General features: G+C 39.6%; 1 protein-coding gene across 3 annotated transcripts in view; it reads left to right on the forward strand.

Moving 5' to 3' along the window:
• The first annotated feature begins 1,681 nt into the window (after positions 1-1,681).
• Positions 1,682-26,055, forward strand: part of FERMT2 (FERM domain containing kindlin 2) — a 90,388-nt gene continuing 66,014 nt past the window's right edge. For all 3 annotated transcript variants that reach the window (XM_088025043.1, XM_028099002.2, XM_028098993.2), the window contains exon 1: positions 1,682-1,838. In XM_088025043.1, coding sequence (XP_087881169.1) covers positions 1,682-1,838 — 157 coding nt within the window. The remainder of the gene's footprint in view (positions 1,839-26,055) is intronic.

Consider the following 26,055-nt stretch of genomic DNA (forward strand, 5'->3'; position numbering starts at 1 on the left):
TAGTCAGTCTGAACAGGTAGAGTTCTTTAGTTCTTCTCGGTACCTGTTGGCACCATTCCAGAACTATTAAAATTCTTTCAAGGTGTGGCTGAGGGTGGGGTAGAGGATGTTTAGCCATCTGAAAGCCTTAGTAGACTGTTAGTTCTAAGTTGCATATAAAAATACACAAAGAACTGGAGCGGCTGAAGAAACAGTTTCTGAGTAAAACTCATTGCACTGCATTCCCCCCCGCCCCGCCCCAAACAAGAGCATCGTAGGGTGTATTTGACCTGCTTCTGGTTGAGAGCTTCCGAACGGGTTAAGAGCGCAAGCAAACTCTTGGGAGCCCAGTAGGAGTTGCTGGTTGTGCCGGACATTGCTTACAAAGCAATTTTTGTGGTTCGCCTCCCTCTGGGTTTTTTCATTCTTTTGTGGGATGTTCATGGAGCTGCCCTGGGCATTTACTTTCTAAAGTTTTTACGTCCCAAACCCCTCTCTCCAGCTCCCGCAGTGTGGCACCTCTTCCCGCCCCGAGACTCTGGACTTGCTCCAGGCGTGGGGAGGGGGCGGGGGACTTTGTTCCCTGAAAACGACCTTGCCCTGGGAATTTCCTGTGGCCGTTTCTCACGGACAAGCCCCCTTCTCCCGCTGGAAGCACAGACACCCGCGACGCGCTCCGGCAAAGTCGAAGACACGAGCACAAAACGCAGCGCCCCGCGGCCCACCCACGCCCCCGCGGGAGGCCGCCCGCGCTCCCCTAGCTCCCCTCGCTCCCCCTCCTCAGGTCCCGCCGCCGAAAGCCCGGATGTTGGATTCAATCCCTACGCCCGGTCCTTCATTTCCATAAAAGGGCAGCGGCTCGGCGGGGCTGAGATTGCTGCGCAGCGGGCGCCCCCCGCCTCCCCCCAACAGCTCCCACCCCTGCCGCGCGCGCCGCCCCGCCCCCAGCCCGGGAGTGCGCGCGGCCCCCAGCCCGCAGCGCGGCCACGGGGGGACAGTGAGGGACGTGGGTGAGGCGGCCCGACCCGCTCCGGGCGGCTCGGCGGGGCGGAGGAGGAGGGAGCAGGCGCGCCCTGCCAGAGCCGGACTCCGACTGAGGGGGCGGGGAGAGAGGGGTGGAGCGCTGGGAGAGAGGCGAAGGGGCCGCGACGACAGGACTCCATTAGTCGCTCCAGCCGGGAGGCAGCGCTTCGCCGGCTGAGGAGGGGGACCGGACGCAGGCGCCCCACGAGCCGCCGCCCCCGCGCCTGTTGCGGCGCGAATCCCTGGCCGCGAGCGCGAGGAGCCTGCGGTGAGGGGCCGGGATCCCGGCTGGGACCTGAGGGGGAGCGCGGGCGGAGAGGAGGAATGTGAAGCCCGCGGGCGGCGTCTTCCCGGGCCGGGGTGCGGTCTGCAGGCCGGCAGGTGAAGCCCGCCGCGGTCCGCTAGGCGAGGGCCGCTAGGCTGGGGCCGCGCGGGGCGGACGGGCGGCGCCGTGTCCGCCGAGGGCTGCCGCAGGCAGGGGAGTGCTGGGCGGCCGCCGGGAAGGGCGCGGGGAGCAGAATCCCGCACCGCCGCTGCTCTCCCGAGTTCGTGCGGAAACCCTCGGGTCCTCCACCTTCTCCCGCTCCGCGGTCGACTCTGCGAATACGGTGGGATTTGCCTTCCTTTGGGGGAGTGACGCTTACGAGAGCCATTTCCTCCGTGCTCGCAGGAAGGAGCCATGGCTTTGGACGGGATAAGGATGCCAGATGGCTGCTACGCGGATGGGACGTGGGAACTGAGTGTTCATGTGACGGACCTGAACCGCGATGTCACCCTAAGAGTGACCGGGGAGGTGCACATTGGAGGGGTGATGCTCAAGTTGGTGGAAAAACTTGGTGAGTAGCATCTCAGCCCTCCAGCCGCGTCTAGATAACGACCTCCAGACAGGCGGCGGCTGAGGCCGGGACGTGGGGGGGGTGGGGGCGGGGGCGCCTTGCGGCTGGGGGAGGGGTGGGTTTTGGAAATCTTGCTTGGCATCCCGCAAATACTTTTCAAAATTGTAAGATCTTTCAGTACTTAAGCAAAAAGACTTTCTCATCTTTGTATCTTGTTTTGCGTTGATAGTTTGAAATATTCTTAATGTGGTGATTCCAGCCTCCCAATTAATAAAAATTGCGTAGTTACTGGCGAGAACGCCTTATTTCTTTACATTCAGCGATTTCACGTTAGAAGAAATGAGAAAAGCGCGTTTATTTGGAGAGGGGGGGAAATTACAGGGCTTGTGGTTATCACTTATCTTCAGTGTACCTGAATGTCGGTGACATCTGGTATTGAGGATGATGCAAAAATTTTTTAAAGTATAAATTGCACCGGAAAAGATGCAACTTCTGGCGCCAATATGAAGGTTCTTTAGCTGTGCTACTACGTGATGGAGTGTATTAAAATGTTCCAGTCATCCACTCTTAACGAGGGGTGGGGCAGTGTTTGACTATCTAGTAGTCTGTGCTTTAAATAAGCTATTTCGAGTGTTCAATTGTATATTAAGCTCATGAAAGAATTTTGTGCTAAAAAACAGGCATAATTAAACTAAATCGAGATTCATCGTATTCGCTTGGGTACAAATATATACTGCGTTGATTTAAAACTGACTTAATTTTAAATAATAGGGTATCCAACAATACGGACTGTAAGAAAATTATATAGTATGTATTTTGGTTGTGATGCATTAGTTTTCAGTTTTAAGAAATAACTAAAATGATTCTGTAGATGATTTTATCCCAGAAATGCTCAGAGGTGTGTCTTCCTGAGCTTAACATGCCTTTTTTATGTCATGCAGTTCTGGTAAGGTGATGTGTGGCACTGCCTTTTTTTTTTTTTTTTTTTTGTCTTTTTGAAACAGCATTTATTCTTGAAGCCAGTCTGGAAAAGTAGAGAAGTGTTTGTTTATCAGGAAATATGTTTCTTAACCAAGGGATTGTTGTATACCTACCATATAAATCTATGGAACTAGTACCCCGATGGTATTTGCAAAATAAGGCAGAATTCATTTAGGTGGATCTTTGTATCTCTGCAGGAAGTTTAATTATTGAAGGACCAAAAAGAAGGCCCTTACAAGGTAGACTCTTCCTTAGGGCTGTGCATTGTTTGGCTCTCTAAGACTTGGCCCAGGAAAGCAAGCCCCCCTGGGTAGTCCTTTGAAAATGAGATTTTGCTGTATTGTTTAATCCAATTAACTGATGGTTAACATTGTTCTTACCTGATATGACTACATCAATCACTGTAAAATATCTGTGAATTTTTTTGTCCAGCATTAGTGTGGGATCATTTAAGGAAAAAATAACATAATTTTTAGTGTTTCCTTTGTTTTCAGAGGAAATAAGCATTTGCATCACAAGTTGCTTATATATGATAAATGGACCTTATTAATACACTGGTTTCAATAAGAGATATTTCTTATTGTGAAAAAGGAGCTGGTGAAGATGATTGAGACAATTTAATAGTTTCTTGAAAGCCAGTCTTTATCTAATGAATAAGTAATGGCTTCTATATTTATATTGCATTGATTAGAACTGTTTATTACAGAATCACAGACATAAATAGAAATATAGAGAATAAACTATTTGCAGACAGAACTGATGTTAATTTTAAGTGACTGTAATCTGAATCTTTTAATGTTGATACATTTTTAATTTTTTTATGCGGTGAAAAGAAGCCCAACAAACTGGGCATGTGGAAACCTTGCATTTTTCTTGAACTGAACCAGTACTGATCTCTTATATTTTGACTTCCAAATAGAAAGTGCTTTTCATCATTATTCTGACTTCTCTGTTTGGTGCATGTAGAGCTAAATGATTTTTTGCTTTTGGTTTTAGGATTAGATACTTTGAATGGTAAGCTCATTTCTTACCTATTGATAAGTGAAAAGAGGAGAAATTCAGTAGGTTAGCGCTTAAAGTTTACAAACCTGGTTAGTCAAATTAGAAAGGAACTTTACAGTTCTTGAAAGGTGCCTAAAACTGCAGTGGCCTGCCCTTTTGAAACACTGAGTTGTGTCACTGAAGGTATTAAAGGGTGGACTGGGTGGCTACTTGTCAGCAACAACAGTAGATCCAAGCAGCTTGCAGGATCTAGATGATTAGAGGTGGAGATAGCAGTGGGTCTTGTGTCTTGGGATTGCAGAGCAGGAATGGACAATTGGCAGAACCTGGCTACTGTGGCCTTGGGACAGTTATGGTACTTTGGGAACAGAAGGTATCACAGCTTTGACCAATGTCTTCAGACTCCAAATGCCTCTCTGGTACCTTGTTCAGATCAGAATCTACGAAAACCAAAAGCATTAAGTTTTAAGGCTTTCTTGCTATGTAATCAGTGATAACAATTATTTCCTGTGGATTGATAGATTCTCTGGTGCCTCCTCCCTTCAAGACTGTATTAAAATTTTGTATGTGGGGCACTTGGCTGGCTCAGTCTGAAAGAGTGTGTGATTCTTGGTCTCAAGGTCATCAGTTCAGAGTTCCACATTGGGTGTAGAGATTACTTAAATATTTAAAAAATAAATAGAATTTTGTATGTATGTACATATATGGAATTTTTTGAGAAGAGGCTTTTTAGCTTTCGTTAGATTCTGTGATTAAAAAAAAAAAAGTTATGACACAACCCCTGGGTTTGACCCCTGAAGGTCAGCCTTACCCTGAAGGTATAGTGGTCAGCTCAGACATAGGCACTTTAATTAAGCAAGCTAAAGAATTTTATAAAGAACTTTTGTAAAGAACTTTTGTACTTCAGTTAAGGTCATTAAATCATGATTCTTTGATTCATGAGTTTGATTCAAAGATCTGAAAGGCCTCCTTTAAATCTAAGTGTAAAATTCATCTGTCATTCTGCACTAACCTTTTAAAAAAATAGAGTGTATGCTATGAAGAAGTGGGTTTTAGGGAATTATATCCTGATGTCACAGAAAACTTTCTGCGTCTGTGACTTAGTTTAGGCTGGTATTAGACAAATTATCTCAAGATTGGTGCCCTCAATGTTTATACCTCATTCTAAAAATGAAAAATTGTTATTTTGGCCATTTTAAAAAATCCAGGTTGAAAGCTTGAAATCGAACTTGAAAAACTTATTAGTTTTTGTTAAAAAATTTTTTCAAACCTGTATAGTGTTTTTTATTTTATTTTTTTAGTGTTTTTTTATTTCAAAGAGTTAATATGTAAAACATAAGGGTTAAAGATTATAAAAATAAGACATCAGAATAAATTTATAAACTAATTGTATTCAAAAATTTTTTAAGGAAGAAGCCCAATTTTATGGGATTCCCTTATGTTCTGGAGATCAAGAAATATTTTTTTTTAAAGATTTTATTTATTTGAGAGAGAGAGAATGAGAGAGAGCACGAGAGGGAAGAGGGTTAGAGGGAGAAGCAGACTCCCCGCCGAGCAGGGAGCCCGATGCGGGACTCGATCCTGGGACTCCAGGATCATGACCTGAGCTGAAGGCAGTCGCTTAACCAACTGAGCCACCCAGGCGCCCAGGAGATCAAGAAATATTTTTTTTAAACAGACATTTTTTATTCTTTTTTTTTTTTTAAAGATTTTATTTATTTATTTGAGAGAGAGAGAATGAGAGAGAGAGAGCACGAGAGGGAAGAGGGTCAGAGGGAGAAGCAGACTCCCTGCTGAGCAGGGAGCCCGATGCGGGACTCGATCCCGGGACTCCAGGATCATGACCTGAGCCGAAGGCAGTCGCTTAACCAACTGAGCCACCCAGGCACCCGGAGATCAAGAAATATTAAAACTGGTCTTCTGGGGGCGCCTAGGTGGCTCAGTCGCTAAGCGTCCGCCTTCAGCTCGGGTCATGGTCCCAGGGTCCTAGGATTGATCCCACATCAGACTCCCTGGCTCGGCAGGAAGCCTGCTCCTCCCTCTCCCACTCCCCCCTGTTTGTGTTCCCTCTCTCACTGTGTCTCTGTCAAATAAATAAAAATCTTTAAAAAACAAAACAAAAAACAAAACAAAAAAAACTGTTCTTCTACTCACTAGTATTCAGAACTTAGTATCGAGGATTCTAAATGCCAGAGATGCTTTGTTTCACTGCGTTTTGCGCTTTATAAGTGTCTTTTCTGAACTTTTTTTCTTAACTTCTCTGTACAATTAAATATTACCTTTCTGTAGAAATTCATATTAGTTAGAGGATAAGGAATTTATTGTTACATGGAACTCACTGGAGTCTCCAGCCAGCAGCTCTATGAGCTTGGAGGGAGGAATAGACTGATTTCTGAGTTTCTTTTCACTCTTACTCTATGAGTAGGAAGAACATAGAAGTTGGGCTAGATCAGGTTAAATAATAGTCCAGAGAAAAAAGTACAGATTGGGGAATTCCGGAGTAACTAAAAAGAAAGGTATGGAGTTGATGTAGAAAGTTTAAGGAATGTTTCTGAATATAGCCTTTATAAAGAAGTCCTTGAAGTGTGTTATGTTCTTGCTGTAAATAATGAAATAGAGTACATTTATGTTGGAATTGCATGTTCAGATGGAGTTAGGTTGTGAGGTTGGCACTCATGACAAAGTAGATTTTAGTGAAAATAACCCCTAAAAATACCTTAAAATGTTCATGAATTGTATTATTCATTCCATCTCCGAGAAGTGCAGAATAGCTAGTTTTTCCTTCAGAAACTTTAAAAATAAATTTCTTTAGTTGAGCACCAGATGAAGAGGTTGGCTTGCATTAGGGGATTTGTTGCACAAAAATACTTTAAATTCTAGAACGAAGCTTGGCAATATGAACACAGGGAGAAAAGCATGTGTAACTGGACAGCTCCCTTCTCCTACTTGTGCTTAGTGCTCCTTGGGGAAGGCATGTTTATCTCGTGAAATGGTGTCTGTGCTATTGAAATCCTGTTTTTTTTCCCTGAAGGCTTATGGTTGAATTCGTGGAAATATCTACATGGTGCAGATTCACAGCACTTGCTTTGAAATATATCAAAATTATAAAAACATTTTTTTTAAGTCTTTTAGAATGGGATGGGAGAAAAATTCAGCGGTAAAATCATATATATTAAAATGGGTTGAATTTAGTTAAGTATGTACTGTCTGATAGCAGATTTATTCTGTTTAGAATACTATTAATGATCCATAAGAAATGGCATTGGAATTTTATCTGCTCTTAGCAAATATTAACCTTCTTAAAAATAGGGGACAGTATGTAAATTATATTAAATTCTCATAGTACTAAAAAAGTACAAGCTATTCCTTGGATATATTATGTGTGACTTGCTGTCATGTTTTGTACCCTATATATTTTTTTTTTATTGCAACTAGCATTAAATAAGTTAGGCACTAATACAGGCACTAAAAAGAATATCTTTTTTAAATTCAATTTCTTCTCTTTTTTTTTTTTTTTTTTTAGATTTTTAAAATTTATTCATTTGAAAGCACAAGCAAGGAGAGTGGCAGGCAGAGGGAGAGGGAGAAACAGGCTCCCTGCTTAGCAGGGAGCCCAATGTGGGGCTTGATCCCAGTACCCTGGGATCACGACCTGACCCGAAGGCAGATGCTTAACTTACTGAGCCATCCAGGCACCTCTTTTTTTTTTTTTTTTTAATTTTATTTATATATTTGTCAGAGAGAGAATGCACGTGCACACACAAGCAGGGGGAGTGGCAGGCAGAGGGAGAAGCAGGCTCCCCACTGAGCCAGGAGCCTGATGTGGGACTCCATCCCAGGACACTGGAATCATGACCTGAGCTGAAGGCAGACACTTAACCGACAGAGCCACCCAGGTGTCCCTTTTATTCAGTTTCTTAACAAAAGATCTCGTTGGAGCTGTCTAATAGCTATTGAAGAAAATTGAAAGAAAATTAATGTTTTTTATCTTCAACTCTGTTTTTTGCAATTTCAGTATTATAAATTCAGTAATAAAGGTAATCATGAGGGACGCCTGGGTGGTTCAGTTGGTTAAGTGTCTGCCTTCAGATCATGATCCCAGGGTCCTCTAATCGAGCCCCACATCAGGCTCCCTGCTTAGCGGGAGCCTGCTTCTCCCACTGCCCCTCCCCCTGCTCATGCTTTTTCTCTCTCTCTCTCAAATAAATAAAATTAAAAAAAAAAAAAGTAACTGTGAGCACTGCGTAATCTTTTTTCTTTTTTTTTTAAAGATTTTATTTATTTATTTGAGAGAGAGAGAATGAGAGATAGCACGAGAGGGAAGAGGGTCAGAGGGAGAAGCAGACTCCCCGCCGAGCAGGGAGCCCGATGCAGGACTCGATCCCGGGACTCCAGGATCATGACCTGAGCCGAAGGCAGTGGCTTAACCAACTGAGCCACCCAGGCGCCCTGAGCACTGCGTAATCTTCACCTAGGTCACCAGTTAGCATTTTGCCATTTGATTTCCCCATATACACATACATTTTTTTGAACCACTTTCAGTAAGTTGCAGACATCATAACCCTTCATCCCTGAATACTTAAAATATGTATTACCTAAGAACAAGAATTTTCTCTTATATATTACATTACAGTTATCAAATTCAGGAAATTAAACATTGATTCGATAGTACTGTCTAATATGCATGTGTTCAAATTTGCCACCTGTTCAAGTAATGGCCGTTGGTTTTTTTCCATCTAGGATTCCATTCCATATTTAGTTGTCGCTAAACTGTTCTATACACAGTCTCCTTTAATATACACAATGGCTACCAAGTATTGCTAATATTTTTAGACATTGTTAGGTATAGCTTTCCCATAATGTCGTCTGTCTTCAGACTAGTAGTAGATGCTAATGGATACACAGAATAATGTGAAACAGCATTCTGGCCCTGACACTTAACTGGCTTCTATGATCTTTGGACGACTAATCTAACCTTCTGAGTGGGTTTTGACATCTACAAAATGGAAATTAAGAACAACAACAACACACTTTCTCATAGGTCTTGGTGAGAATTAAAAGAGATAATAATGTGTGAAAATGCATTTATAAACTCTTCATGCTGTACAAATGAGAGTGGCTGTTTCTCAGTGGCAGTGAGAATCCCTGTGCATACTGAACTGAGGGGAAAAACTGCTTTTAAAAGGAGTTAAAATGTAATCTAAACTATTTAACTTGAATAGGTTCCAGCTTTGAAGGTAGAGAATTGTACTCAGAGGAGTTTAGTTTGGGACTGCTTTGTGTTCTCACCCCCCAAACAACAAGAAAAAGCTATCATTCCACCCTTCTTCTCACTTCCAAACACACACCTACCTCTTTAAAATAATAAAAGCTATTTAACTGCTGTTTTCACGGGATTTCTGAAGTCGAATGGACCAATAAGTGGATGATGGTACTACAGAGATTTGAAAAATTTATAACCACGAAGGCTTCAGTAGTAAATTCTTTTTATAAGAGTGATCTTTTTTCCAATTTTAACAAAGGAATGATATAAAATTGTTTCTTGGCACATGAAAACATTGAGCCCATTTAGAAACTAATGAAAGTGGTTTCAGAAAAAAGTTAACGTATGCAGTATTTTTATTTAAATAATTATTTTACTGAAATAAAAATTAATGCCATGGTATGATACAAAATGGTATATATGCCCAGTGTGAGTTAAATGAATATTGTAAAGGAATATTTTAAAATAATTTTTTAATTGAGATGTGATGTTCTATATTTGGATTTATGGTTACAAATTCATATCCATTATAATTCATTGCAACAAATTACTTGCATAATTGTATTTTTGATCAGTTTTTTCTTAATACCTAGCTTATTAAGATAAAATTTATAATTCATTAACATTCATCCTTCTTGGTAAAATATGCTGAGTTTTAACAAATGTATATCATCATGTTAAACTACCGTAATTAAGGGCTGTCTGGGTGGCTCAGCTGTTTAAGCATTTGCCTTTGGCTCAGGTCATGGTCCCAGGGTCCTGGGATTGAGCCCCACATCAGGCTCCCTGCTCAGAGGAGAGTCTGCTTCTCCCTCTCCCTCTGCTGCTGCTCCTGCTGCTCCCCCTGCTTGTGCGCTCTCTCTGTCACATAAATAAATAAAATCTTAAAAAAAAATAAGATACAGAATTTATCTAGCACTCCGAGAAGTTTGCTTGTGATCCTTTATAAATCAGCCCATCCCCTTAACCCCAGCTCCTGAAAAACAGTGGTAGTTTGCCTTTACTTCCTATAAATAGAACCATAGAGCATATAGCTTTGAGTCTGGTTTCTTTCACTTAGCACAATGTATTTTACTTAGAAAAAAATTTTTTTAACATAATACATTTAGATTTATCTATCGTGAGTGTAAAAGTAGTTTTTTTTTTATTGCTGTGTAGCCATTGTATGGATGTGTACCAAGTTTATCCATTCACCAGTTGAAGGGCGTTTGTTTCTAGCTTGAAGAGATTATGAATAGGGCTGCTGTAAACATTTGCATGAACATACATTTTCATTTCTTTTGGATAACTGCTGAGGGGTGGGATTCCTGGATAGTATTCTAAGTGTATGCTAAAATTTATAAGAAACTGTCACCTTTTCCAAAGTGGCCACATTATTTTGCAGTATTGTATGAGAACTGAAAAAAAAAAAAAGAGTTCTAGTTGCTCTGGGTCCTTCCCCAACATTGGTATTGTCAGGTCTTTTTGTTTATATTTTTGTTTAATTTTAGTCTAATAAGTATGTAAGGGTATCTCATTATGATTTTAAATCACATTTTCTTACTGACTAATGATGGGGAGCTTTTCACATGTGTCTATGCCATCTGTATATCCTTTTAGTGAAATGTCTTCATCTTTTGCCTGTTTCTTTTCTTTCTTTCCCGCCACCACCTTTTTTGCCTTTTTTTTTTTAATTGTGTTGTTTTCTTACTGAGTTTTGGGTATTCTTTATATATATTTTAGGTATAAGTCCTTTATCAGATATGTGTTTTGCAGTACTTCCTTCCAGTCTATGGCTTGTCATTTCATTTTTTTAACACAGTATATTTCAAAGAGCAGAAGTTCTTAATTTTGATGAAGCCCATTTTATCAATTTTTTTCTTCTCTGGATTGAGCTTTTTAAGATTGTCATATGTAAGAAATCTGCCTAATCTGAGATGTCCGATGAAAACCAATTTGTTTTTAATCTACTAGAAAACTTAGATTTTTAGAACTTCAGTCATAAATATTGAGTATAGTGAAGCATCTTTTTTTTTAAGATTTTATTTATTTATTTGACGGAGAGACACAGCGAGAGAGGGAACACAAGCAGGGGGAGTGGGAGAGGGAGAAGTAGGCTTCCCACTAATGCGGGGCTTGATTTGGTATCGTGACCTGAGCCGAAGGCAGACGCTTAACGACTGAGCCACTCAGGCGCCCCTATCGTGAGGCATCTTTGAATAATCAAAGAAAACTTTCAGGGTTTATTTTGTTTTTGAAGATTTTATTTATTCGAGAGAGAGAGAGAAAGCGAGAGAGCATGAGCAGAGAGGAGAGGGAGAAGCAGTCTCCTCACTGAGCAGGGAGCCTGATACAGGGCCCATCCCAGGACCCGAGGATCGTGACCTGAGCCAAAGGCAGACACTTAACCGACTGAGCCACCCAGGCACCCCAGGTTTTAGGGTTTAATGTTATAGGAATGTTACAGAAAGAATTAGGTCTGGCTTCTAATCCTGGCCCTACCACTCAATAGCTGTGTGTTGCTTTTTTTTTTAAGTCAAAGTGATCAGTGTTCAGAATCTCAATTTCCTTATACAGTACAGATAAACACAGGATAAGTTTTTATTTAAATTTGTTTCCTTCTCTTTGTAATTTTATTAGAGTTCTTTGACCATTTTTTTTCAAATGTGGTAACTTTTCCCAAACTAGATGATAACAGCATTCTAAGACAGTCCTGTTGTGGATGGTCTACTTTCCTTCCTTGAGACTATTTATTCATAGTGACTCTCCTAGAGTGACCTGGTAAAATGTTTTGAAAACTATATCTTCTGGTATTTTCTCTCCATTTCAATAATTCTTCTAAGTGAATTAGTATAAATAAAAGAAAAGCAGCAAATGATTAAAATGTGAGGTTTACATTTGGATTTTCTTTCATGATTCATGGTTTTTTTCTTTTTTTCCATGATTCATGTTTTTGAACTTGATTATCTGCTATCTAGTTATATAAGGACCAGCCACCCTCAGTATTTCCTTGGACAACCCGTATATAATTTTCATTGTTAGGAAGCTGATAACCTCCAATTCAGAGGAGGTGAAATCTGCTTTAGAATCTGTAGTGAATCCTTTCTCAGATATTTGTCTTATTTTTATATTATTCTGTAACTAAAAACCGTATCAGGTTTTTTAAAGACTGTAATTTCAAAGCATTAGTGTAATGATTTAGGTATCTTAATGGAACACTCAGGATTGTGAATAAAACACCAATAAAGTGCCAGCATTATTGATGATAGATGAAGATGTCTATTGGATAATAGACACCCAGCTTAATATTCCTTAAATGTAGTTCCTGAATTTCCTAACTTTTGAAATTAAAAATAACTTGGAAAAAAAACAAATGATTGCTGTTACCAATTTACAGTTTCATGCAAGATGTTGAATTCTGTTGCTGCGATAGAATGCTCTTGTTGGGGAGAATAACTGGGGTCGGGGACAGCCTGTTGGTGTGACAGTCCTGACTTTACCATATTCTAGCTGTACAGCCTTGTGCTGGGTGACCTACCTGTGTTTCTGGTTGCACAGCTATAAAATAGGGATAATAATAGTAACTTTATCATAGGATTATTAAAGGATTAAGTTATTTAATAAATATGAAGTGTTTTCAGAATAGCCTTTGTAAATGTGATGATGATGATTGTAGTCCAGACTATTTTAGTGGTGTGTAAATTTTTCCCTTTTACTGAACTGGAGAAATAATGCTATTTTATAAAAGATCAAGAAAGTATCTTTTATAAAGGTTAGCCAAATATTACTAATTTATTCTCTACCATATTAGTTATGTATTTTAACTTTATTGTGCCACCTTGCATCACTATAGGTAATATTATAAAGAAGATGACAAGAATGTATTAGAAGCAGTAGATTTTATGTTCTAATATTTATAAAATTATAGATAAACTGTGCTGCAGTGAAGGTATTTCCAATAAGTTTATATTCTGGTTTAGGCAAATGCCTTCTTTAAAAGGTAAAGTTTGTTAGTGTTTAAGAACTTAGTCTAAGACATGGCTACTTATGATTATATGTGACCTTGGCATGTTACTTAGCTTCTTATTATTTAATCTCACTTAGCCTTAGTTTACTTACCTGTTTCTTGGAGTTAGTATAAGAACTAAGTAAGGTGTTAAACGGATTAACAGAATCCCTGGTAATTAGTAGAATGCTTAGTAAGAGCTCAATAAAATGTTATACTTCTAATACTGTGTAAACCTAAAATGTAAACTTGAATTGTAGATTGAAGCAGTCTCATTTGTTTTCATTGTAGATTGAAGCAGTCTCATTTGTTTTCATTGTAGATTGAAGCAGTCTGTTTTCATTGTATTTATGTAGTATTTAAACAGAAACCCCTTCTTATTTTCTTAATTTTGTAAATTTTGTTGAATGGTTCTAAACTCTCTGAATACCTTACCTGAAGCCAGACTGCCTGGGTTTGAATACTAGCTTCACTCCCTAGAAGCACTGTGACCTTGTGCCAAATGATTTAACACTACTGTGGCTTGGTTTCCTTACAAGTAAAATGGGGGTAATAATATATTTACTTTAAAGGTTTGTTGTGAGAGTTAAATGAATGTATATGTGTAAAGTACTTAGAACAGTTCTTGGCACCTACTAAGTACTAGTTATAATAATAGTTGTTATTGAGGATCCTCATGGACCTCTGGAATATCCCTACTAAGATCTTTACCTCATGGGTTTAAGGAATAAATTAATGCCTTTTAAAGAACTCAGACTAGGAAAGAAACGCTTTAGAGATGGGACATTTGTGTGTAAACATTACTGTATAAAAATAATTTACACTCACACTCTGTTTTTGATAGGTTATAGCGGTATATAGCAGGACACTTTTATGGGGCTAGAAGAGGTGCATGAACATGACTTCATCAGGAGTAGCAGCAGCAAACATTTATGGAGGGTCAAGCATTATATTAGGTAGCTGCTTAAAATGTGAGCGGCTTTCTAGTACCACCATGAAACAGAAGATTGCTTTGAGTTGATAGCTTCTGGTTGGGAAGTGCCAAAAAGTGGTACAGGAAGATGATGGAGATTTAGAAGAAGGAGCAATGCCTGGCCAGGGTGAAAAGTTAGGAAGAAAGGCATTCCAGATAGCAATTGCAGTGTTTATGGTGTATTGGGTAATAGCTTGGGGAAGTAGAAGATAAGATTATAGAGAGGAAAGATAAAAGTTCAGTAAGTGAGGACGTGATACTCTTTTCTATTATTCCTTCACTCACCCACTTAATATTTTAAATGAGAACTTACTGAATGCTAGACAGTGTACTACGAATGGGAGAGACAGGAAGTGAACAAAATTAGCTCATTCCTTATTCTCATCTTACGGTCATAGGGACAAGACCATCTTTAAATATGTAATTGCTATAATGTGATGAGTATTATCATAATTGAAATAGTTACAGGAGTTATCTAATGGGGAATGTGACCTTGTATATAGGGAAGGATTTTTGGAAGAAATTACTTTTAAGCTGAGAGTTGAAGGTGGGGTGGGAATTAGCCAGTCGAGTGGCAGAGGATGTTAGCCTAAGGGCATGAGATGGAAGAACCACGGGTTGGGAGAAAACGAGAAGCCCCAGCAGGAGAGGTGGAGCGAGGAGGGTGCCATTCGAGGAACTGAAGGAGGTCTAATGATGAAAGAGCAGTCCTGGGGAACCAGTGGCTTGACAGGCTTAAGAAACAAGTGCTTAAAGTGCTTTATAAACCAGGTTTAAAACATTTAGCGTTACATATACTAAGAGCTATCAGATACCAATAAAAGATGTTAAACACGGAGAGACGTCAGATTTTTACAAATTTGCAGCTCATCAAGTATATATAAGTCAGTAACATAAGATATAAGCAAAAATAAGCCTCTTGGATTCCAGGAAATATTTATTTCAGTAGTCTACACTCCTGTATTAAGATTTGTTAGTACTTTCTGAGATAAATTTAAAATGCCAAAGCCAATAAAATATTTTCACTAAATTACTTCTTTTTTGAATTATAGAATAGTTAGTGCTTTTGATCACTTTTTTGAGGAAGAGGGAGAAAGAATCTGAGGCAGGCTCCCCCACTGACTGCAGATCCCAACAGAGAGTTCAATCTCACGACTCTGAGATTAGACCTGAGCTGAAACCAAGAGTTGGGTACTCAACCGACTGAGCCACCCAGGCGCCCCAATTCTGTTTCATTTTGATGAGCAAATTCCTAAATTTTCAGTCATTAGCTATATCAAAGATATACCAATTTGTCACTTTTTATCAGTTTAGGTTCTAAATGTTTTCTATAATCAGTCAGTCCATCTGCTTTAGTCAGTCATTGAAGACTTAACGTAAAATAATTTTTAACTTTAAAATCGAATGGGGTATTTTAATTGAAATATATGGCAGTTTGAATGATATGTAAACTTTGAAGCAGTTTACAGCATCTGTTAACAGATTAAAAACATTTTTAAGGGTTTATTTTTAATTTTTTTAAAAGATTTTATTTATGGGCACCTGGGTGGCTCAGTTGGTTGAGCGACTGCCTTCGGCTCAGGTCATGATCCTGGAGTCCCGGGATCGAGTCCCGCATCGGGCTCCCTGCTCAGCGGGGAGTCTGCTTCTCTCTCTGACCCTCTTGGATCTCGTGCACGTTCTCTCTCTCTCTCAAATAAATAAATAAAATCTTTAAAAAAAAAGATTTTATTTATTAGGAGAGAGAGAACAGAGGGAGAGGGAGAAGTGGACTGCCTGTTGAGCAGAGAGCCCAACGCAGGGCTCAATCCTAGGATCTTGAGATCATGACCTGAGCCGAAGGCAGAGGCTCAACCAACTGAGTCACCCAGGCACCACCAGATTAAAAACATTTTAAAAAGAATATGACATACCAGCTAGATTTTTGTAAACTGTCAGTGCTTTGCACACTTTCAGTATACACATTTCAGTTATCACAGTTAAGTAGCATTAATCATCCAACAATAGGATTTATACTTTAGTTACCACCATACTTTATGAATAATTGCACGAAGTGAAAACTCCTTCTCATTTTTCAGTCCATAGTTCATTATGTAAATAGCAGATGTGCATCATGACCAGTGACCAGTCATGTCACTTATTTCAGAGTCTGTCCATGATTTGTCACTTGTGTATTTGTTACATAGTTCATGCATAGATAGCAAAGCGTGTAGCTGTGTTGCCTCTGTCTCCCGCTGATAAACTCATGAGCTATTTTACAAAAATGGATCATCGAAAGAGGAAATTGGCCAACAAAGATAAATGTGCAGCAAAGAAACAGAAAGTGATAATACTGGAAGTGAAATTTGACTCAAACATAGATGGGGAGTTATAGAAGAAATAGCTTACCATGGCTGTCGCCATTGGAGAGACTAGATATGCAGCCAAAAGGATTTAGTGAAGGCAGATTTATTGACATAAGTGAGGAAAATGGTGTGACAAAAAGGATGAAGATGTCTCACAGAAAGTGACACCAGCAAAAAAAATTGTTTTAAAGAAACTCAGGGATATTTCGTGACACTGAAAGTGCAAAGGATAAAATGGGAGTCGACCCAAACTTAGGAGTACAACAACTTGCCAAGGCATAAGCAAATACTGTTTAAACTACTTTTGATTAATTTTTACAAAGAAATGTAACACTTCTCAGTGTTTCTAATGTTTTAAATTACAGTGCACTTAATAACAGTTTTTCTGTTTTTTCATTTCCCTGTATACACTTAAGACCGACAGTTTTTAATCTTTGACAAGAACTTTTCTCATGAAATAATTATAATTTTACATATTAAGATTTTTTCACATGTTGCCTGTACATTACACATATTTATTGGTTTAATTCAGTGTGCCAGGCTCTGGGTTTTGTCTGTGAGATACAAGGTGAATAAGCTCAAAGACCCTTAGTCTAAGTTATTTATGTAAAATATAACAAAGTGTAATGATTATTCAGAGTGCTAAGATGAACCTAACTGCTTTGATAGGAGAGTCTATGAAGACTTGGCGATGGTAATATTTGAGCTGATTCTTATGTAGGATTTTATCACTCTCTGAGTGGGGAAAGGGAAAAGTATCCAATTAAGGAGCTCTGAAACACCCAGTTGTGCCACAAACTCAGCCAGAGCATGAGCTGTTCCTGAGGATAGCTAGGGCACTGTGGGGCACAGATGGTTAAGATTTGTTTAACCTATTAAGATGTTATAAAACACCTTAGCAAGAGAGGGACTTGAAAAGTTAAGTAGAGAAGTAAAATCAAATTTACATTTTTAAAAAAGATTTTATTTATTTATTCATTTATTTATCAGAGGGAGAGAGCGCACAAGCTGAGGGAGTACTGGCAGAGGAGAGGGAGAAGCAGACTCTCTGCTGAGCAGGGAGCCCGATGTGGGGCTCCATCCCAGGTCCTGGGATCATGACCTGAGCCAAAGGCAGCCGCTTAAGTGACTGAGCCACCCAGGGCTCCCACCAAATTTACATTTTAAAAGATAACTTAGTTTTGCAAAAATGCAAAGTAGTTTAGGCAAGAGATGTTGAGGACATGAAGTAAGGCAATGTAAAAGGAGAGGAAGGGACAAATTAAACAGCTGCTTAAGAGGTAAATTCCAAGAAAAATTGAAGGACGGGAAGAAACAGAATAGGACTTGAGTTACATTCAACTTCAAAGATTTAAAGGTTAAGCTAATATAATTTCTATGTGCATGATCTTAGTGTAGTCTTCCCATAATTGGTTGGATGGGGTGGGGTGGAATGAGGGACAGTTTCTGAGTCATGAAATATTTGCATGCTTCAAATTGCCAGTGGGTTGTTGTTTTGTTTTCCATTTTCCACAAAAGAATATGTCTGCTAAGTTAGTGTTGGGACCTTCTCTAAGCAGTCTGTTTCTGGTTTTCATAGCTGTGGGAAATCAGGAATTCTAACGTCTAGTATACTAGATGTATGATGCCTATATTATAGAAATTTGCTTAAGTCTTAGTTGATGGTGTTGTAGTGGTGTATTGTAAAATGCATTGCTCAGAATTCTGTTGTTAAAGGGTAGTTCTGGAAGGGGGGAGGGTCATCCTTCTAAAATAAGATTAAGAATGATTTAGACTCTTGAGTCTTAAACAGGGAAGAGAGGAAATGACTTGGAAGGTATTCCAATTATTTTTAGATAGAATATTCATTTTATAATATAAATCTAAAATATGAAACAGAAAGTTGTTAAATTATTTTTCTAGGGGCGCCTGGCTGACTCAGTTAAGTGTCTGACTCTTCAGCTCAGGTCATGATCTCGGGATTGTGAGATTGAAACCCAAGTTGGGCTTCATGCTGGGTGTGGAGCCTGCTTAAGATTCTTTCTTCTCCCTGTGCCTGCCCCATCCCCCCCACCACCACCCGTGCTCTCTTTTAAAAAAAAAAAAAGAAAAATTATTTTTCTTTATTGTTTCTTTGCAATTCATATCTGTGTTTTTCACTTGTCTAAGTTCATTTTAATTTTGCTTATTAGTATATGCATTCTTGAAATACTTAAATAGCTGCTAACAGTAACCATTTTCTTTTATAGGAATACCTCAAAGATAATTGCTGGTTTGGTTCCAGACCACTGCAATAAAGCAAGTCAAATGAATTTTTTTGTTTCCCAGTGCATATAAAAGTTATGTTTACACTATACTGTAGTCAAGTGTGCAAAATAGCATTATGTCTAAAAAAGCAATATACATACCTTAATTTAAAAATACTCTTATTTCTAAAAATGCTAACCACCATCTGAGCTTTCAGTAAGTTATGATGTTCTTTGCTGGTGGAGGGTCTTGCCTTGATGTTGATGGCTACTGACCGATCAGGGTGATGATTGCTGAAGGTTTGGGGTGGTTGTGGCCACATTTAATTTCTTAAATTAATTTCTTAAAATAAGACAACAATGAAGTTTGCCTCATTGATTGACCCTTCCTTTCATGAACAGTTTCTCTGTAGCATGGAATGCTGTTTTATAGCATTTTATTCACAGTAGAACTTCTTTCAAAATTGGAGTCTGTCCTCTCAAACCCTCATGCTGCTTTATCAACTAAGCTTAGGTCATGAATAAATTTCACCTCAGAAAACCACTTTCTTTGCTCATGCATAAGAAACAGCTCCTCATCCATTCAGGTTTTATCCTGAGGTTGCAGCAACTCAGTCCCATCTTCAGGCTCCACTTCTTTTTTTTTTTTTTTTTAAAGATTTTATTTATTTATTTGAGAGAGAGAGAGTGAGAGACAGCACGAGAGGGAAGAGGGTCAGAGGGAGAAGCAGACTCCCCGCTGAGCAGGGAGCCCAATGTGGGACTCGATCCCAGGACTCCAGGATCATGACCTGAGCCGAAGGCAGTTGCTTAACTAACTGAGCCACCCAGGCGCCCTTCAGGCTCCACTTCTAATTCTAGTTCTCTTGCTGTTTCCACCACATCTGCAGTTACTTCCTCCACTGAAGTCTTGAACCCCTCAAAGTCATCTGTGAGGGTTGGAATTGACTTCTTCCAAACACCTGTTCACGTTTATATTTTGACCTCTTCCTATGAATCAGGAATGTTCTTAATGGCATCCAGAATGGTGAATCCTCTCCAGATTTTCAGTTAACCTTGCCCAGATCCATCAGATGAATCACTGTCCATGGCAGCATTGGCCTTATGAATGTTAAATAATAAGACTTGAGAGATGAAATGACTCCTTCCTTGATCCATGGGCTGCAGAATGGATGTTGTGTTAGCAGGCTTGAAAACATTAATCTCATTATACTTCTCTATCAGAGCTCTTGGGTGACCAGGTACATTTTCAGTGAGCAGTAATATGAAAGGAATCTTTCTTTCTGAGCAGTAGGTCTCAACAGTGGGCTTAGAATATTCTTTAAGCCATATTGTAAATGGATGTGCTGTCATCCAAGCTTTGTTGTTCCATTTATAGAGCACAGGCAGAGTAGAGTTAGGGTAATTCTTAAGGGCCCTAGGGATTTTTGGAGTAGTCTGTGGGCATTGGCTTCCACTGAAAGTCACCAGCTGCATTAGCCCCTAAGAAGAAAGTCAGCCTGTCCTTTGAAGCTTTGAAGCCAAGCATTGATTTCTCTCTAGCTATGGAAGTTCTAGAAGGTATATTCTAATATAAGGCTGTTTTGTCTACACTGGAAATTTGTTCAGTGTAGCCACCTTCATTAATGGTCTTGGCTAGATCGTCTTGGTAGTATCCTGCAGCTTCTACATTAGCACTTGCTGCTTCACTTTGTACTTTCATGTTAATGGAGCCGGCTTCTTTCCTTAAACCATCCTCTGCTAGCCTCAAACTTTTCTTCAGCTTCCTCACCTCTCTCAGCCTTTTTAGAATAGAAGAGTTAGGGCCTTACTCTGAATTAGGCTTTGGCTTAAGGGAATGTTGCGGTTGGTTTGGTCTTCTATCCAGACCACAAAATCTTTCTTCATATCAGCAATAAAGTTGTTTCGCTTTCTCATCATTCATTCCTTTGTTCACTGGAGTAGCACTTTTTCTTTCAAGAACTTTTCCTCTGCATTACAAGTTGGCTATGTGTGTGCAAGAGGCCTAACTTTAAGCCTATCTCAGCTTTCAACACTAGGCTTTTGATTTAAAGCGGGAGATGTGCAACTCTCCCTTTCACATGAACATTTAGAGGCCGTAATAGGGTTGTTAATTGGCCTAATTTCAATATTGTTTTGTCTCATGGAATAGGGAGGCCTGAGGAGAGGAAAGGAGATGGGGGAATGGCCAGCCAGTAGAGCTGTCGATTAGATATGCCATCATATGGTCATGGTTTGTGGTACCCCAAAATAACATAAGAGGTCACTGTTCACAGATCACCATAACAAATACGAGAAAGTTTGAAATATTGCAAAATTTACCAAAATGTGACACAGAGACACAAAGTGAGCAGATGCTGTTGGAAAAATGATGCAGATAGACTTGGTTGATACAGGGTTACCATAAACCTTCAATCTGTACAAAATACGCTATCTGCAAAAAGCAGTAAAGTGAAGCACAATAAAATGAGGTATTCCTGCAGTTTCTATTATTAAATCAGTTAAAGATATGCATAGTTTAAATATTCCTTCATTCACGTTTGGTGTTGGAGAGTGACCTGATGAGAGACTTGTGTAGTTTTAGCTGGTTCTAGCCAGGGCCTCCTAAGACGAGCTCCTCCCTCACGTGAATTACCATTTCCCTGGTGTAGTTCATAAATTTCTGGTGTAATTTCTTATCTTTCTTAGTATATATCTTGAATTGATTAGCTTCTTGGTGATGAACTGGTAAATGTGGTAGGCGATGGGGTCCATTATATATTAATAAATTGATATTCCAGTATACAGATGGTGTTGGAACAAAGAAATGGAATGGTTTGAATGACTAACTTGGAGACCCAAATGAAATAGCAGTCTCTCTGGTGACAAGGTTTCTCTGTGATTGCCAGGCAGTGTTTACTTTGGGCAGAGCTGGATGAACATAAATTTAGTCTGTGAACCCATATTTTCATACTGCCACCTATTCAGTTGACAGATACCTGTGAGAACTGAATTCTGATCTCAGCTCTATAGTCTGGCACTGAGGAACTGTGGGGGCTCAAGCAAGTCACTAGCCCCACTGGACATGGTTTTCTTATCTATAGGAAGAATTTAGATTGGGTTAATTTCTAAGGACATTTTCAGGTCCCAGTTTACCAAGCTTCATGGCATCCCTCTGAAACTGGTGGGGGAAAGGCACAGACTAAGCAAGTGCAGTAAGATCTGGTGAAGTCAGACTCAATGGAAAGTTTGTTGAAACGCTCACCAGAATATTACTTTCTGCTGCAGCCCTTTGCCTTTGAGATTTCTTGAAATTAGGGCACCTGGCTGGCTTAATGGATGGGGCTTGCAACCTTTGATCTCAGGGTTGTGAGTTCAAGCCTCACATTGGGCATAGAGCCTACTTTAAAAACAACAACAAAGATTTTTTTTAATTAATATATAATGTATTATTTGTTTCAGGGGTACAGGTCTTGATTCATCAGTCTTACATAATTCACAGCACTCACCATAGTACTTACCCTCCCCAGTGTCCATCACCCAGCCACCCCATCCCTCCCACCCCCCACCACTCCAGCAATCCTCAGTTTGTTTCCTGAGATTAAGAGTCTCTTATGGTTTGTCTCCCTCTCTGGTTTCGTCGTTTCATTTTTCCCTCCCTTCCCCTATGATACTCTGTCTTGTTTCTCAAATTCCTCATATCAGTGAGATCATATGATACTTGTCTTTCTCTGACTTATTTCGCTTAGCATAATACCCTCTAGTTCCATCCACATCATTGCAAATGTCAAGATTTCATTTTTTGATGGCTGCATAATATTCCTGTGTGTGTGTGTGTGTGTGTGTGTGTGTGTGTGTGTGTGTGTGTACACACATACCACATCCTCTTTATTCACCTGTTGATGGACTTCTAGGCTCTTTCCATGGTTTGGCTAAACAACAAAGATTTCTTGAAATCTACATAATATTGCTCTTACCAGTGCAGGTCACTTAGCTCTGAGGTAGGAAAGGCAGGTGCTAAGGAAGGGAAGGGAGGAAATACAATCCTCATGTGAAGCATATCTCACTTCTCATTGCTCCCCCTGGTAAGACCTGGTGTTTCCATTCTATATTTTTTTTTTTAAGATTTTATTTATTTGAGAGAGAGAGAACGAGAGAGAGAGATCACGAGCAGGGGGGAGGGGTAGAGGGAGAAGCAGACTCCCTGCTGAGCAGGGAGCCCAATGTGGGACTCCCATTCCAGGACCCTGGGTTCATGACCTGAGCTGAAGGCAGACGCTTAACCGACTGAGCCACCCAGGCGCCCCAAATCTTAGTGCTTTTGTTGCTGTCCATTTAATTCTCAAGCTAGGAACTTTCTAGCTTTCCTTTTTCACCTTCCAGCTGTCTTCTCTCATCTATAGTCAATATCATTAAGACCTGTGATTCTTAGACATGTTCCTCATATTTGGCTCCTTCTCTTCAGCTTCTGCCTTAGGTCAGGTTCTGCTTCCAGAATATTGCAGTAAATTTCTTGGTGCCAGGCTCTTCCTTTTCCTGATTTAGTCTCCATATGGCCATCATAATTATCTTCATAAAAAAAATCTGATTTAGAGACTTCATTGTCTATAGGATAGCTCCTCTTGGCACATGTTGGAAGTCTCCCACATCTCTTGAGACCCAGGTAAAATACCACCTCTTCTTCAGAGCCTAATTCCTCTTTTACATTAAAGTTGGTTGCTTCTGTGGCATTTTGTTTTTTTTATATCTTTTTAGCTCATTTTACTTGTCTGTGTCCCTTACTTAGGCTGTGTCTCTCGAATGGGAATTCTTACTAATTTTATATTCCCATGGCCTAACTCATTGTGGCAAATGGTAGATACTTGGAAAATGTCTTTTAATTCATTTATTGATTGTGCACCTGAGGAGTAACAGTCTTCATCCATTTGCTTCCTCTTTCCCTTTTTGAAGGTCTGAGTAACTAAAGAGACCAGAACAAGAAGGCACACCTAAAATCAAGGGTGGAGGATCCTCAGCATCCTCACTTGAAATTAAAAGTTTGGGAGGAAGGAAACCTAAAGGGGTGAGAGTAAGAAGTTCTTCAGTACAAAATAATATGTGATTGAATAATGAAATTAAGATCTGATGTCCTTAAATTTCAATAAATATTAGAGATAACATCATAGAGATAATTTTTAAACTTATTTAAGCATTAATTTTACTTGTAGATCCTATCTTTACACATTAGTGGCAATGACATCTCATTAGAAACCTTAGAAGAGTTGTGTACTTCTTTCAGCAATTGGAGAGGAAAGCAGAAACTAAAGCTCTTCTACTGTCAGTAGCTTAGTACATGTAAGAAACCTTGGCTTAAGGTTGGCTTAAGATAGCAAATTACAGCTGGGAAAGAGGAAGGAGGCAGGTTAATTCCTGGAGTTGTGGAAAGAGGACTAGGGAGAAGCCCTTGTCTCCCTGACAGTTTACCAGCAGTGTTCTCTTTCTTCCCTTTCTAATCCGGACTCTGCAGGTGCTGCTACTAGCAGTTTTCCTTATATCTCAAGTTGAAGCATTGACCATAAATTTTCCAAAAAACCTTGTGATATATGTTCAGTATAGTATAATATTGTTAGTAATATGCTCTGGGTTATTTTAGATTTGGGCAACAATATGATTTGAAACCTAGCTATTATTTATACTATTTCTTTGTGGCAAATCTGAATTCTAAGACCTAAAAATGAATTTTGGGGGGCGCCTGGGTGGCTCAGTCGGTTGAGCAGCTGCCTTTGGCTCAGGTCATGATCCCGGGGTCCTGGGATCGAGCCCCGCATCTGGCTCCCTGCTCAGTGGAGAGCCTGCTTCTCCCTCTCCCTCTGCCTGCCACTCTGCCTACTTGTGCTTTCTCTCTATCTGTCAAATAAATAAAATCTTAAAAAAAAAAAGAATCTTAAAAATGAATTTTTGGAATATAATCGTTTCACATTATAGGGTTTGTCTTGAAAAAGTAATTCATCCTTTTTAGAAGATGTGAGCAAGAAGAGGAAGTCAGTTCAGTTTTATTTTCCCACATCTAGGGAAATCTCTGTTGTGCTTCTGGTTAGTATAGAAGCATGTTTTAATTCTGAAGTTGAAGACAAAAATGAATTTTTTAAACATACAACTAAATTAATCCTTGTTGGATAATATTTTCTTGGGGTAGTAATGAAGGATCTTTAAATTTTTCATAATGAGGATTTATTCATTTATCAGGTATTGTGTGCAGGCACTGTGCTAGGAGCTAGCAATATGATGATGATTGAAATAGACCTTGTTTTTGTTTTAGAGAGTATAGTCTAGTAGGGAAGAAAGACACCCCTCCCACGAACAACAGTGAATGCAAATTTTGATCATCAACATCACAGTGTACTAAAATAGAGTATAATGAAGGGACATAGGACATTGGAAGGTTTATCTTAGGGTGGTTACAAAGGCTTCTCTGGGAACATGAAATTTAAACTAAAATTTGAGAAAGATGAGAGGGAATTCTACATTCAGAGTGGAATAGCATGTGCAAAGCCATTAAGGCAGGAAAGAGCTTACTTATTCCTGGAATAAAGAGAAGGAAAGTATGGTTGAAGCAGAGGAAGAGCAGCATAATATAAATTCAGAGGAGCAGATGGGCCATAGTGTGTGGGGCTTTGTAGACTATGATAAGGCATTGAGATTTTATTTTGAGTGCATTTGGAAGCTGTTAAAGTATTTTCATCAGGGGAATGATATGAGTCAACGTTGAGTAGATCACCTTGGATGTTGTGTGGAAAGTGCTGAATGGAATCAGTAGGCTGGTTAGGAGGCTATTGCAGTAATCAGTGGAAGAGGTGCTAGTGACCTGAACAATATGGGTTCATGCCAGTGGAAATTGGAGATGTTTGGAAGTTAAACTGATTGCTGATCAATGTGGGGAATGGTGGGAAAAGAAGAATCCATTACTTCTAGATTCTGGTTTGAGCCAACTGGGTTGATGGTGAGTGCTATTTAGGAATAGTAGAGATAGGAGAAAATTGGGTTAAGTTTTGGATATATTAAATTTGGGATGCCTGTGACATATCCAGATGGAGATACGGGATAGACAGTAGGATATATAAGGTGGTGCTCTAAGCAGAAGGTTGGGCTGGAGATAAAACTTAGAAATGTGAGTGTACAGATGCCATGAGATACCTAGGGAGCTAGTGTAAGAAGTACATGGTTCCTAGAAGGTGAGAAGGGCAGCAGAGCATAGTTACCAGGATTGGTTTGAGATAAATAGATACTTTAATCATAACACAAAGGCAGGAGACCCATACAGGTATAAATAAATGCAAGAAGGTTTGTAAATTTGGTTGGCATGTAGGTGAAATAGTTCCAATCTGATAGCTTCTGTATTTTCTGAAGTAGAATCCATGATTGTCTACTTAGAAGGAGGGAGAATAGTCAGCAATTTGAGGATGGTTGTGAAATTTGAAATACAGT

The sequence above is a fragment of the Eumetopias jubatus genome, unplaced genomic scaffold (assembly GCF_037043125.1).
Source record: "Eumetopias jubatus isolate StellerSeaLion01/CBP00866 unplaced genomic scaffold, mEumJub1_p1.0 scaffold_7, whole genome shotgun sequence".
Lineage (NCBI taxonomy): Eukaryota > Metazoa > Chordata > Mammalia > Carnivora > Otariidae > Eumetopias > Eumetopias jubatus.